The sequence below is a fragment of the Elgaria multicarinata genome, chromosome 19 (genome assembly GCF_023053635.1).
Source record: "Elgaria multicarinata webbii isolate HBS135686 ecotype San Diego chromosome 19, rElgMul1.1.pri, whole genome shotgun sequence".
Classification (NCBI taxonomy): domain Eukaryota; kingdom Metazoa; phylum Chordata; class Lepidosauria; order Squamata; family Anguidae; genus Elgaria; species Elgaria multicarinata.
This window is the reverse complement of record NC_086189.1, coordinates 20,352,962-20,367,786: the sequence shown is the minus strand read 5'-3', so window position 1 is coordinate 20,367,786 and position 14,825 is coordinate 20,352,962. Positions and strand designations below refer to the sequence as shown.

The following is a 14,825-nucleotide window of genomic DNA, read 5'->3' as shown; positions in this document are numbered from 1 at the left end:
TTCCCTCCCGCATCCATCACTTTTATCCCTTTGGGGACACCGTACGCGAGGCGTCTGCGCGTGCCCAGGGAAGGGACGGGGAGGAGGGGAAGCGGCTGCGCGCGCAGAGCCAGAGCGAGGCGCGCGCGAGGGAGAAAGAGCGGTCCCTTGTGAGGCGCTCTCCTGCCCGGGCCGGGCCTCTCCAGTGCGCCTGCGCGAGGCCTGCTGCTGCTGCTCCCGCTCCCGTTCTCTCCCCCCCCCCCGCCCGCTCCGCCGCCCCCTCTCGGCCGCTCTCGCCTCACGAGGAGGGGGAGCAGCGGAGACACGCGCAGGCACGCGCACGCGCACACACCCCCGAGGAGGAGGAGGAGGAGGACGACGCCGGAGCCATCCCTTCCTGAGGAGAAAGAAGAAGGCGCCCCCCCTCCTCAAGGTGAGAGGCAGGGAGGGAGGTGAGAGGGAGGGAGGACGGACCACCCCCACCCCTGCCGCCACACACAGAGACCCCTCCGCCGCCACCTCCTGCCTCAGGGCCACGGCGTCGCCCCCTCCCCCCGCCTCCGCCTCCCCCTCCCCCTCCCAGCAGCATGGCCAGCGGCTGCCCTGGACTGCAAGCCCCAGCATCCCCCACCCCACTGCCCCCTGGGAGGGGGCGCCGGGCTGCAGCGCCCATCATCCCCAGACCCTCATGCACGGGCTCCCAGCATCCCTCTGCCTTCCAGGAGGGAGGGGCGGACTGCAGCTCCCATCATCCCCCAGACAGCGCGGCCCTCGCGCCACAGCCCCCCCCCGCCCTCCTGGTTGCGCTACCTGGGGCCCACAGCCGCTGGGGGGGGGAGGGAGGGAGGGGGAGGGGCCCAGGAGGCTTTTCTCCCCCCGCCCCGCCCCGATCCAGCTGTCTGTTTGACCACCACTCCCATCGCCCCTGGCCATGCTGCGCGGGGGTGATGGGAGTTGGAGCCCTGCACATCTGGGCAGCCGGGCAGGTGTTGGATATTCTGCACAAAGCAGGTGGAGGCTTCGGATCCGGCCCGCCTGCTTCCCCTCATGAGGACTAGCGCCCCACCTCCTTCCCCTGCTTCTAGGGGGGGGCTTCTCCCGGGGGGGGCGCCTCCCCTCCCCCCCGGAGGGCTTCGCAACGCAGCCCCCGCCCTGAAGCCGTAGCCCCGGTCCACGGCGGCCCCTGCGCTGAGGGGGCGCTGGCCTCGCGCCCTGGACACGGACTGGTCAGCCAGGGCCAGGCGAGGCCCCGGCCCGGAGCCAGGGTGGTCGGAGCAGGGCCCTGCGGCTGAGGGGGCCTCCCTGCACCTGCGGAGCTCCAGCAAGGGGGCCGCGTTGGGCGTCTTCGGATCCTGACCCCCACCCACCCAAAGCTAGTCCCCTGGCGATGCTGATGCTGTGGCTGCTGCTGCGGCTGATCTGGCGCCGGGGGTCACCATACAAACAGCAGCACCCCCACCTCAACAAATGCCCTTAACGCTCCTCCCAGCGCTCCTCTGGGCCCTTAACTCTTAGGGGCGATGGCTGCCCCCCCCCCCCCCCGTCTCCACCTTCACGCTCTTCCCCTACTTCTTCCCCCATCGCCCAAATGCCCTGAGCCTCCCCCGGCCTCATGCAATGAGGATTGGGTCCAGACTTAAGTGGGCCCTTCCCTGCCCTCCCCATGTAAATGCTACACAGGCACTCAGGGGTGCACTGTGGTCTTGGGGTCCCCCAAAACCAGGCGGAGGGACCTTCTGTCAGCAGAGCCCTTCCTCTCGACGAAGGCAGATCCTGGATCCAGCCCTTAAACCTCAGCGGGCAGAAGTTCACTCATTGTACTATCAGCAATGTCACTACTGCTGGTACTAGTAAGGGTACTACTACCAATACTGCTCATATTAGTAATCTCATTCTGTAATTTTTGATCTCTGACCTATAGCGAATTCCACACTACATAAACACACACACACACACCCCTTGTATTCTGCTTGCCTTTATGTGTGTGCAAATAGGGGGCACATGGGCCCCCAGCCTGATTCCACAAGGCTCTCGATGTACACCCCAAATCCTGGGCTGTATCTTCCTGCCACCCAGGCCTCAGTGAGTAGCCGTGGAGGGCTGTCTCCTGTGTTACACCGGCCGCATCTCCAGCAAATGTCACATGTGGACATGCCCAAAGCAGGGCTCTCCCTTTACTCATCACTTAATTGCAGTTTCTAAAGGAATTCTGTACTGGGAGAAGCGCTCTTTGGCCATGTGTATAAATTAAGCAGATTGAGGGAAATGTGCCCATTTGTTCAGCAGGATAAACCGTGCATTTTCATAGAGGAGGGTGATGAGCTGTGCGCCGGGCACTGAAGCCCAGATCCGGCTGTGGAGGTCTCAAAGGGCAGCGCCCGCACGCCTCAGGTGTGCCCACCTTTGCAGGTGTAAGGCCTTCTTCTGCTGCAGTGAGAGGGTTTCCAGTGCAGGAACGGCTCCAATTTCCTAGAATTACAAGTGCGGCATTTTATCCTTGGGGTTCGCTGCAGAGCGAGCTGTAGGAGAGGAGGTTTTGCAGAGGCGCCTGCCTGCTTTCATCACAAGAGGGCTGGAGGCTGGGGGCTGAATTTAACCCCTCCAGCTCTTGCATCCATTTCCCGACTGCATTTTTCTTTCGTTTGTGGTGTTTGCTGGCATCCTGGACCCAGAAAGACTGTTTCTCTCATGGATGAGAGCGTGTCTATGTGTTGACCAGCCCCTTAGTTTCACAGCAGTTTTCATAGACAGCTTTGACACGTAGCATTACGTTTTTACAGATCGTCACAGGTATTGGAAGGGAAGCTAGATTTTACTATTTTGCTTGCTTTTCTGCTTCCTTCAAATGGCAAAGAATGGTTTAATGGGGAAATCATGTGAACAATGGTAATTAAGTCTTGAAGGGCAACTCTACCCTTCTTGCTGGAATACTTCACCCAGAACTCTATATCTCCCCCCCCCATCCACTAATTTGCATCCGTGAGGGTCAGAAACTTGATTTTATTAAAAAAAAGAACCTTAAAGGTTCCCAATCTGCTGATCATAGGTACCAGTGGAAGTGATGCAGTGAGCAGCAGTGTTTATTTTTCATGGAAAGCTGATGAAAAACAATCCTTGTAGTAGGTCAGATAGACTAGGGTGTAACCCAGGGTCCAATGGCCAAAATAAGTAATTGAGGGGGGTCAGTTAAAGCTTTTGTATCAGCGTATGTTGGGAATCATTTTGGTGTTTGTTTGCTTGTATATGAAGTTTGTTTTCCTCCATTCTCTCCTCAAATAAGTACATTCTTTTTTTTTTTTCCCCTGGGTTTTGTAGAGAAAGGAATTTAGGCCGGTGTGAAAGCTGTGCCATTTGTTTGGTTTTGATATGCAGAAACCATTCCGGAGGGTGCTTCATGTAGTAACTCCGCAGCTGTTTGTACGCTCAGGTGCACTCGTGGGCAATGAGAGGAACATCTCGGGCCAAAGTCAACGCGCGTGGCATTTATTTCAGTTAGGGAATGATATAAGTTACATACTCAATTTCTTCCCTCTTGTGTTCAATCCAATTTGGAATTGCTTAAATTTGGCATAGTTGTGTCACTCGTCTAAAAGAGATGCCCTGAAAGGATCCGGTGACATTTAGCCATCTCGGCACACCTTCGCTGCTCTGCCTTTGCCTCTTTCCAGTCTGTCTCAACTGCTGTCCTGTCCTTGCATTGTGTGTCTGCGTTCAATTTCTCCTGATACAGAGATGCAGCAGAACTACCTGCTCTCAGAGGAGATGTGCCCTAAGGGGCAACGTCTGCAGAAAGGCAAGAGATGGGTTCCCCTGAGGGAACCGTCCCTCAGAAGTTGAAGCACCCTCCTTATGTGTTGGACTGCAGCTCTCATAATGCCCAGCTGGGAATTCTGGGAGTTGCAGTCCAACACAATCTGGAGAGCATCAGGCGGTAGCAGAGGCTGGTAAAACAAGGCATGGGGTGGAGAAAGGCGGTGTTCCAGGACTCTCATTGACGTTGGAACTTAGGGCTCTCTGATGAATGTGGTCATTCAGAATCTACCAGCAAACGAGAAGACTTATTTGTACAATGCATTATTATTATTATTTTAAAAAGAAGTAATATTTTATTGGAATATTCCATTATTCCAGTCATTTCCCTCCACTCAGCTATAGGCCAACAGTGTATATTTCTAACACATGCTTTGAGAGAGAAACCAACACAGCCCAGGCGTTGAACGGAATTGGTTGCTACAAGATGTGGCAGTGACTACGGCCACAGGTGGCTTTCAGAGGGCATTAAACAGATCCATGGGGGAACAGGAGAGGTTTATCAGTGGACGTGATGTCTTCGTAGATGTCTCCCAGGGATAGTGCACCTTGGAGACATATCTCCTGCTTGTGAGCTTTCCAGATGTTTCTGGTAGGCTCCCGTGGGAAACAGGATACTGGTTGAGGTGGGTCTACTTCAGCCAGATCCAGAAGGGCGTGTGTGTGTGTGTGTGTGTGTGTGTGTGTGTGTGTGTGTGTTTGTGACGTGTACCTTGCTTCCAGTTTTAATTCAGTGGTGGGTGAGGTGTATCTTGGCTTTAAACACTGGCTTAACAGCTATGTTCAGGTTGCTGCTTCTTAGCTTTGCGTAAGTCACATGGCCCCTCTCCCTTCTCCTCTTCAGTGGTAGGCATCCTCCTTTGAAACAGCGTGCTCTTTCATCCCTCGGAGCGCCCGAATCCCGGCCTGCCGGCTTCCAGAGCCATGGCAACGGAAGAGAAGAAACCTGATGCAGAATCGACCAAAACACAATCAACGCCTTCTTCTTCGACCAATCAGAGCAAGGTGGGTGTGAGGCTTCCACATGCTTCTTCTGCCTGCACATCCACGCTGCACGTAGACCTGCCTTTTGCTAGTGGGGTGTAGACGTGGCTGGCTGGGGAATGCCGGGAGTTGTAGGACTTCTTTTGGTCTAAGCATGTATAGGATTGCTCCCTATCAGGGTTGCCAATAATCCCAAACTCATATAAGCCTGAGAGTTGCCGTGCTGGATCAGGCTGTGGTCCATCTAGTCCAGCATTTTCTTCCTAACAGCAGTTGTCCACCTACCTCGAGAACCTTGCAGAAAGGGCAGGAAGTAGGGCACGTCCTCCCCTCTCGTCTTTCTCCAGCACCTGGTATTCACAGGTGTCCCGTTCAGTTCTTACGACTAATCGCTGTCAGTACACCACTCCTTCTCCATGAACTTTTCTAGTCTATTTCCCCCCGCAAAAAAACCCACCCCAACCTCTGTCCCATGTCCTCCTACATTCCGTAAGTTTGCCAAAGATATGATGACAGCCAGATATGTGAGGTTCTGGTCACAGTGTCTCAAGAAGGATACTGCAGAGCTGGGTTCAGGCAAGGGCAACCCAGATGATCAAGGGGTTGGAGCAACTCCCTTGCGAGGAAAAGTTACATCAGCTGGGATTGTATAGCTGAAGAAAAAAGGCAAATGATGGGAGACAGAATAGCAAAGTACAAAATTATGCACGGTGTGGAGAAAGTGGATGGGGAGGCATATTTCTCTCCTCTCATAACACTAGAACCCAAAGGGGTCATCTTAAGAATCTGAATGGTGGGAGATTCAGGGCAGATAAAAGGAAGTCCTTTTCCACACAGCGCATAGTTAAAACTATGGAATTCGCTCCCACAAGATGTAGTCATGGCCAACAAATTGGATGGCTTTAAAAGGAGGTTAGATTAATTCCTGGAGGAAAAGGCTATATGCTACCTCCAGTATCCAAGGTAGTCTACCACTGTACACCGGTTGCAGGAGGGTGATAATTGCACTCGTGTCCTGCTTCTTGTGGGATCCCCATGGGCATCTGGCTGGCCTCTGTGAACAAAATATTGGACTGGATGGACCCTTGGTCTGATCCGGCATGTCTGCTCTTCATGTTCTTACGACATTCCTGTGGAAATTGTAACCCATCAGTCCAAATGCAGCCTGCCTGGGGTTCGCTAAACTTCTGCCTGCTGCTTCCCACCTGGGACTAGAGAGAACAGGGTTACCTGGGATGGGGTCCTGCCCCTCGTGGCGAGTTGCGCTGGGCTTGGTGCGTCTCCGGTTGTGTAGGCTGTACTTGAAGTGTGTGTTTATCTTTGTTTTTTTCTTTTCTCAGCCTGCACCTGTAAAACCAAACTACGCCCTGAAGTTCACCTTGGCAGGACACACGAAAGCTGTCTCCTCAGTAAAGTTCAGCCCCAACGGGGAGTGGCTGGCCAGTTCTTGTAAGTATCTGCCACGATATGGGGCCAAGCAGGCTCCTCCCGCGGCCGAAGGACTTTCCCCTGCCTAAACAGGCATGGGGGTTGAGCCCTCCGCACGTGAACGGTTTTTACTCAAAAGCAGCATCAGGAGGATGTCATTTTTAAACACTGAGTCAGACTTGGGACGCAGGCAGGTTTCCCACCATTTCCGGACATGCTGTGTCGGGCATCATGCTGTTGTATCTGCAGAGGGAAAACAAATCAGCTTGCAGGCAGCGGGTGGGGGCGGCAGCGAAATGGACTGGTCCATGAAGTGCACCTTTTTTATATCAGTGGCTTCTCTTTCTTTCTTTAGCGGCTGATAAGCTCATTAAAATTTGGGGCGCCTACGATGGCAAATTTGAAAAAACCATATCTGGCCACAAGCTGGTGAGTCCATCTCCGTTATTAGTGGGTTTGTTCAGTTGTTTTCTGCAGAGGTGACTTGTGTGGCTGCAGGGAGTTGGTGGTTGGGCAGGTGTGGCTGGTGAGCTTCTTTCCGGGAGCCATGACGGGGGAGGCTGCCGCATCGCTGACCTCCAGATCCGATTGTGACGCGGTTCCGTCGCTGGGGTGGTCTGCTCCTCTGCATAATAAAACATGAACACGAAGCAGGAGGGAGGGAGGGAGGGAGTGGTATGAATGGAATCAGAGTCTGTCTTCACAGTATACAGAACGAAGGGGGTAGATTTCTAGATTATATAGCTCTGAACTGCAAGTGGGGTGTGTGTGTGTGTGTGTGTGTGTGTGTGCAAAGCTCCCTGCATGTTGTAAACAAACACATCAGGAAGCGCCATTATGCTAAGCCTTCCTCCGTAATGTATACTTCTGCTGCACGCAGGGGGCTTTTTTCTTTTCCATTTTTTTTTTTTTTACTGTGAGGAGCATTTTAAAATTACCCTCCCATGTACAGTGTAAAATCCAGCCTCCTCGTTCCAAATATTGAGTACACAATCTATAAATTAAACAATTGTAGACAAGTAAGGCCTAATTTTCAGGTATTTCCTCTGTTGCAGGGAATCTCTGATGTCGCCTGGTCATCCGATTCAAACCTTCTTGTCTCTGCCTCAGATGACAAAACCCTGAAAATCTGGGACGTGAGCTCAGTAAGATTTTTTTGTTCTTTTGTTTGCAACGTCCTGCTTTACCTTTGTTGGAGAGATTTAGCTTTATTCCAATCTGACGTGTGCCCATGCTGTGTTAAGAAACGGTGCCCTGATCAATAAAGCCAATCTTGACCTCCAGGAGGATTGAAATCATAAGTCATTTTGGCTTTATCACAGTCTCTGTTTCATGTGTATGGATATCTTGAGTCTCCTCGTGGATTTAAAAAACCTAGATTAAAAATTTAAAAGATTTATCTCCATTTATGTCCTGTTCATCTGGCAGGATGTTGCACGCAGTCTATGCATAACAAATTTAAAAACTATCCATGCAGTTAGAAATATTTCTAAGGAGTCTGTTCTGGTAGTTCAGTTTCAGATAAATGTTGCTAACAAATCTGACACTATTTTAGGGACCATCTAATCCTCCTTTCATGCATATATGTAGAGAAATGAGAACGATATATTGCTAAGCTTGGTGGATAAGGCTCTCAATGGCTACTACATTTTAAACTGAACTGTACAGATTTCTATTAAAACTTAGAAGGGCCGTAAAACACATGTTCATAGCCCAGCATGTCAGCTTTTGTATTTCACAAAGCTCTTTCTCAGGCTGGATATTTTTTTTTTAAAAAAAACCACACCCTGCAGTTTTTGTCTTTTGGTGGTAATGGAAGGTACCTCTTCCAGATGAATTATGGCAGGCCTTTCTGTTGTGCAAAAGATCTCGAATTACGCAGAGGCCTGCTGGAACAGAGATGCAAGTGGAAGTCTTCTCTTGGGAAATCCAGAAGCCTCCTGTATTAATCAGACCTCTCAGGGGCTTTGTGAGGCAGAAGAGACACATAAACCCAAACAAGGGTCCTTATGTTGGCATTGGCAGAGATAGGCAGTGCGCTAGGTGCAAAGGCGATCGGTGCCATGCGAGGTGGTGGTGCTGCCTGGTAGTTGCAGGGCGAGGTGTTCTACCTCGGAATCAGACGCGTTGCATTTTAAAAAACAACTCCCCAGTTGGCTCCGTGGCTGAATTGCTTTTTTAGGTGGGACTGTTTTTAAAACGAAGTGCTGAATTTGTGTTTGACTTTATTGCTGATTTAAGTATTAAGTATTCAGCGGAGGAAACCCTTGAGGGCTTGTTCTTTGCACTTGCTTCCACACTTCAAGAGTCCTGTCGGCTAGATGGCGCTGTGACTTCCCCATGCCTTCGTATTCACACTGGCTACAAAGCCCACCCTTGGGTGGTCCTATCAATACGCAACTCTGTTTTACCTTTACTTTTAGGGAAAATGCTTGAAGACCTTGAAAGGGCACAGCAACTACGTCTTCTGTTGCAACTTCAACCCTCAGTCGAATCTCATCGTCTCGGGATCGGTAAGCATGTTCTCATCCCAGACGGTTGGTTGCTCTTCCCTCCTTTTGTAGGTTGGAAAATGATGGGCTGAATTCTGCCGGAACGCTTGACCGATTGGGAGGCCTGGATGGCTGATGGAGGCCGGGGCCCTGACAGGACCAATCTGACAAGCCTCCAACTTTTGTCCTGCTTGCTTGCTGTGTGCCATCACCTTCTGCGCATAACCAGCCCTAAGCTCTTCCCCCAGCCAAAAACAAGAACAGCCCCACTTGGAGGGTCAACCCAGCAGTTGAGCAATGATCCCCTCCCTCACTCCAGAGTTGGAAGTGGCCTGGCTGCTGTGCAGCTGAGAGGCCTGGCCTGGCTTTTGTTCCGCTTTGCTTGTCCAGTACTTCTGGCATATAAGTGAGGGATATTTATTATTATTTATTTATTTATTTATATTATTTATATTTGGGCTGAGCCCGGGGCGGGTGGGTGGATGCAGAGCCAGCTTCCTAAGGGCAATTTGCAGATGTATTTCCATTATCATTGGTTGACTGCAGCCTTGTGTGTGAATGATGCCTTGTGTGGAGCAGCAGTGATTAACACATTTAATGGCATGGCGCTCCCCTCTCCCTCTATCCTTCACTTGTCCCAAAAAGCAAAGCTGGGCGGGCCGAGCATATATGTTAATATATATTGAAATCCCTTAGAGGCTCACCTTAGAAGTACAATTACAAATACAGTATTAACAACGTAAAAATAAGATAAAATTGTGGACTATTAAACGTTACAACAAGATAATACAGCAGGGCAGCCATATAATACCCTGTAGAGGGTCAGAGAAAGCCTGTGTGGACAGATACTGGCCTCCTTCTCTGCCTCTTGAACCTATTCCAAAAGGGCGAGTTAGGGTCCCAGCAGTGTCCGTGTGTTGAATTCTTTTTACTGGGGGTCTTGGCTACCCTGGGCTCTTCATGGCAAAGGGTGGAATGTGAATAAACCGCTCCTGGTGTTCCAGGGAATGGGAACGGGCCCTCACCTCTCCTCCAGTTGATCTACAACGCTGATCAGCAGTAGCTGCTTCCATTTTAGCTTGAGAGTGGGTGGGTGGTGAAATGTCTGCAAAATGCGCCCTTCCTCAAGCTGTTGTCCTCCAGGGTTGCTGGACTACAACTCCCACCATGTCCGACACATCTGGAGAGTGCTGGTTTAGGGGAAGCTGGCATAATAGGAGGAGCAAAAGAAGAAGAAAAAACACACGTAGTTTGAAAGGCTTCCTTCCACGTACTTCCTTTTGCAACAAATCTGCTTTTGCAGTCCAAGGCCGTCTTGCTCATAGGGGTCTGAGCCACGCAATAAATCTTGCCCTAATTTCCTCCGGGGAGGTCTGAGGAAACGCAAGAAGCAGCCCTCGTTCTCGGGGCTTTGAGTAAAGCAAGTCTCTTTGCAGGAGTTCTGCCCAGACTCCCCCTCCCTTTGCGCCTCTTTCTGTAAACAGAAGCGCTTTATGGCTGGGGGAGGCTTGGAGAGTTTGGGGGGAGGGGGGAGGACCTGCCGCTCCTGACTTCCTGCCCTGCTTCATCTCCAGTTCGACGAGAGCGTGAGGATATGGGATGTCAAAACCGGGAAGTGCCTGAAAACGCTGCCAGCTCATTCTGACCCCGTTTCAGCTGTAAGTTCTCTCTCTCTCTCGATGAATTGGGGCGCCGACTCCTTGTGAGGTGGTCTCTCCCTCCCTCCCTCCCTCCACCTCCCCCCAGCAGAAAAAAAGGAGTAGGAGCCCTCTGCTAGCTGCCATCTGACATCCTTTTGGTGGAGGCCAGCTTGCAAGTCTTGGGTGATGGGACCGGATTTGAATCCTGTCTGCCCTCCCAGGCTGAGCAAATGGGGTGCGAGGAAACCGCCTCAGGAGGCCCCATGTTTCACAGCACCAGCCGGGAATGTAATATTGGCCAGCTAGGTGCAGCGTGCTAATTCCGTGATGTGCCAAGCCGTAGGCGTACGCCAGCAGTCCTTGGTTCCAGGCGGCAGGCCTGGCTCTTGCATGCAGACACGGCGCCCCTGGGCCACCTTTTAAGCGTGGTGCCAGATGGGTAGAAGACTGTGGCTTATTTCAACAGAGCCCTTGAGACGTGAGACAAGGGCACCAGACTCTGGCACCGAGCAACAGGGAAATAGAACGCAGTCAGCCGCTTTGCCTCCTGGCAAAGCTAACCACAGTACCGTAAATGCAGTGCTGCTATTTCCTCTTCTTCTCCTTGCTCCCAGGTGCATTTTAACCGCGACGGCTCTCTGATAGTATCCAGCAGCTACGATGGCCTGTGGTAAGTGGAGCGAGGGGGGAACGCGGGGCTGAAATCCTGGCTCGGTCAAAGGGGCGACGTTTCCATGTGCCTGTGCTGTTCTCTCCCCTCTCGGTCACGGACAGATATTGCAGGCCGGCTTCTTTCTCTGTCTCTCTCTCTCTCTCTCTGTATGTATTTACACACACACACGGGTTAGAGATGCAAAATCCTTTATTTTTTTATTTATGTACTGACAGTATTTTTTACCGGGGGAGCAAAATCACCACCCCTGATTGCCAAGTGATCCCCTTCCCCATCCACTTTCCAGGGCCTGAGATACGTCCCCTCCATCTGGGCCCCCCCCCAACATTCTGAGCGCAGTGTTTGAAAAACCACAAGTGCTTCTCAGCTGAAAGGAAGGGTGATCATCCCATCCGTTTTACCCGTTGATGGAGTCTTGTTGCCGTACTTGGGAGTTACCTCGATTTGTTCTCAGTCTGCCTGTTCATCTCTCACCCTCGCCTGTGGCATCGCCCTGCACGTATCCGCCATGTGTGAGGGAGATCTCCCTCTTCACCCGGTTCATGTACTGAAAGGCCTCTCTCCTCCCAAGGCCGAGCTACCAGCAGGAAGAGCGTTCAGCGAAAATAAGCTGTCGTTTTTGCTGTGTGGGCCCTGCCCCCCATTCTGCCTTCGGCCCTCCCCTTGAGAGCCCCTCTGAAACGGAATCCGGCCCTCCGGCTCAGAGAGAGCAAATTTCCCCCGACTAGATCAGCCAACGGCCTCGTTTCAACTGAAGGCAATTCCGTCGGTTCTTGTTGGTTTGGTTCCCAAAGCGCGAACCCTCGGAGAAAGTCGTTTCTGCCCCAGGTTTATTTATTTACAGTATTGGCATACCACTCCCCACTCAGAATTTCGGAGCGGCGGATAAAATAGAATAAAAACAGAATAAAAGCACTCTTTTAAAAGAAGCAAAGTGCAAAATAAACAGCGGCTGGGTTTTACTGCCCAACTAACGGTGCTTCTCCTCCTCTTGATGTTGCAGCCGAATCTGGGACACGGCGTCAGGCCAGTGCCTGAAGACGCTCATCGGTGAGTCCTCTGCGCTCGGGTTGGGGCTCCCCTGTCCCCAGCTAGCAGGATGGGACTGAAGCCAAGCGCTCAATCTCTCTCTCTCTCTCTCTGACAGATGACGACAATCCCCCTGTGTCTTTTGTAAAGTTCTCTCCAAATGGAAAATACATCCTAGCAGCGACTTTGGATAAGTAAGAGCTGAGGAGGTTTTTTATTATTATTATTGGTTTCTCAAAAGAAATGTAATTATTACAATCAAGAGGATGCAAAAGCTGGGCTGGTTTATGGAGGGCAGGTCTGGCTGTGCGGCCGCTAAGCCCATTGGGACAAAGTTGGAACTTCCCTCTGCAGGTGATGATGCTCCCCATCATCCCTGACCAGCGGCTGGGGCTGATGGGCATTGTGGGCCAAAAGATGTGGAGGACCACAAGCTGCCACAAGACCCCGGTTCAGGCTCTCTCTTTCTCCCTCTCATCTGGCTTGTAGGTTTTGCTCATGGTTTTCACTCCTGGTAGTAGCTATAAAGTGCCTTAATAATAGTCCCGGGACGATGGCTGAGTCTAAAAGAGCAAAGGGGCCGCTGTGCATTTAGCCTTCTCAAAAAGGGGGCAGTTGAGAAAAGAGGAAGGGGAACAGGGTGTGTGTGTGTGGGGAGAGATATCAAAGGCTAAAAGATGGGTGCTGTTTCAGGTGCTTGAGGGAGAGGGGGCAGGTGTCATGGGGAGGGGCTGGGGAGGCAATGACCTTGGGGAAAACAGGGGCAGTGTGAAAGAATGCCTGCAGGCAGAGGACAGGAAGACACCCTAGGTTGAGGTGATGAGAGAACAGTCGAATCTCTGCTCTTAAAACAAGCAGAAGCGTGGCTGTGAGGGTGTCTGGAATTGCCCTCCAAGTCTCGCTAAATAAACTCCATATTTCCCCCTCCAGCACTCTCAAGCTTTGGGACTACAGCAAAGGAAAGGTGAGTCTCCGTGTCCCCCTTCCGCGATGGGCCGTGAACTCACTAGGGAAAGCCTTCCGGCAAACGGGGCGACCGTTCAGCCTGCCCTGCGGCCCAGGCGCGTTTACTCAGAAGCAAGCTCCACCCCCATGCTCAGTTGGGCTGTTGCCCACGATGAAGTGTGCAGGGTTGTAGCCTTTGCTTCACTTCACTTAGAATTGAAAGTTCATTTCCTGGCTGCGTGCAGTTCGGGTTGGACCGTCGCTTTCCTCTTCCGCCTCTTTTGCAGAATTAAAACAATCCTGCAGCCCCTCTGTATTTTGACAACCATGATTGTCGAGCTCCAGTTTCTGAATGTTCCCAGACCAGTAGAAATTCCCACAGGTGACAGTGGGCTCTGTAGGGAGGGCGCTACATGCCTGCCGTGTCCAGAGATGGTCCTTTGGGGGGGTGGGGGAGCTCCATGGCCATTGAGGCGCCGTCAAGCTGGTGTGCCGGAGGACGCCGCCTCTTCCGTGGCTGCTGACTGCTGTGGGGTGTGGCTTTGCGGGCCCCTTTTGTCTTCCAGTGCCTAAAGACGTACACGGGCCACAAGAATGAGAAGTACTGTATCTTTGCCAACTTCTCAGTTACTGGTGGGAAGGTAAGAACCCCTTTCCTTGGCTGCTGTTGGGAGGGTTGAGCCTCGATCCGCCAGATCGGAGCGCTGGGTCTGGCTTTGCGTGGAAACGGGGCGCGGGGCGCTGCCGTTTCCTCCATCTCTCCAGAAAATCCAAGTCTTTATGCACCAATCCCGCCCGTTGGGCTATGAGCAAGTGCAACTAGCAAATTCTGCCTCAGTGGCTTTTTCAGGACAAGGACTAAGCAGAGACGGGGAAAGGGGGCTAGATGGGCTGAGGGTCCGGCCTCGAGCCGCTGCCTCGATTCCTCGGCTTGGCTTCCCACAGCTGCTGCATCCGCTCGGCTACCTGAGAGCAGTAGGTAGGAAAGGAAGGGTGAAGTCTGCAATGCTTTAGAAAGCGGATCGGTCCCAACAGCAAAGGGCTTCCAGTCGGGAACCCAGGAGGCGTAGCCGGGCCACGGGGAGATAAGCAGCCTCCGGCCATCCCACGAAGACCGTGGGGAGCAGGCTGCTGGAGTTGGCCGGGCGTGAGGCGTAGGGTAGCCAGCTGTGCTCCTGTTCCTCACGTGTGGGCTTTTCCCCTTCAGTGGATCGTGTCTGGTTCCGAGGACAACTTGGTTTACATCTGGAACCTCCAAACAAAAGAGATCGTACAGAAGCTGCAAGGGCACACAGGTGGGGCTGGCTCCGCGCTCTCCCCCCCCCCTCCGAAATGCTTGGCCGGCTGACCCTCGTGGCATGAACTAAACAGTGGGTGGGTCTCCCTCCCCCCCTCTCTCTTTCCCACAGATGTTGTGATCTCCACGGCCTGCCACCCGACAGAAAACATCATTGCCTCGGCAGCCCTAGAAAATGACAAAACAATTAAACTTTGGAAGAGTGACTGTTAAAACACTTTCGACACCAACATCACTTTAGAGACTGTTTTGGGGTGGGTGGGGCGGGGGGGTGTCTGAAAAACTTGGGGGTATTTTGTGTTTGTGTTTTTTTAAAAAAGGAAAAAAACCACGTAATAACATTTCAGCCCCGTGAGCAGGAATCCCGAAGGCTTCTTTCCCGCCCTCCCAGGAGAGCGGGGTGCGTGTGTGCGTGTGAGAGTTCTTGGTCTTGGCCCAGGGCGGACGTCTTTTCCGTCTCCCCGTCCTGGCCTGCATGTTTGGGGGCTAAAAGATTCCGTCTTCTGTGCCTGATGCCTTGGGGGGCGGGCGGCATGTTTCCCTTGCAC

The 14,825-nt window shown here is 52.4% G+C and overlaps 1 protein-coding gene across 1 annotated transcript; it reads left to right on the top strand.

The window, feature by feature from the left end:
* The first annotated feature begins 304 nt into the window (after positions 1–304).
* WDR5 (WD repeat domain 5) lies at positions 305–14,526 on the top strand. Its single transcript, XM_063144429.1, has 14 exons — positions 305–412; positions 4,634–4,794; positions 6,114–6,222; positions 6,557–6,630; positions 7,257–7,346; positions 8,625–8,714; positions 10,268–10,351; positions 10,948–11,003; positions 12,010–12,056; positions 12,154–12,229; positions 12,966–12,999; positions 13,547–13,621; positions 14,188–14,275; positions 14,390–14,526. The coding sequence occupies exons 2-14, from the start codon at positions 4,714–4,716 to the stop codon at positions 14,488–14,490; spliced, it is 1,005 nt and encodes a 334-aa protein (XP_063000499.1). The 5' UTR covers positions 305–412; positions 4,634–4,713; the 3' UTR covers positions 14,491–14,526.
* The last annotated feature ends 299 nt before the right edge of the window (positions 14,527–14,825 follow it).

Coding starts and splice junctions, on each gene's coding strand:
- WDR5 (XM_063144429.1), top strand. CDS start 4,714: ATGGCAACGGAAGAGAAGAAACCTGATGCAGAATCGACCAAAACACAA. Junction 6,223..6,556: donor GGAGTGGCTGGCCAGTTCTT/GTAAGTATCTGC, acceptor TTCTTTCTTTAG/CGGCTGATAAGCTCATTAAA. Junction 14,276..14,389: donor GAAGCTGCAAGGGCACACAG/GTGGGGCTGGCT, acceptor TCTTTCCCACAG/ATGTTGTGATCTCCACGGCC.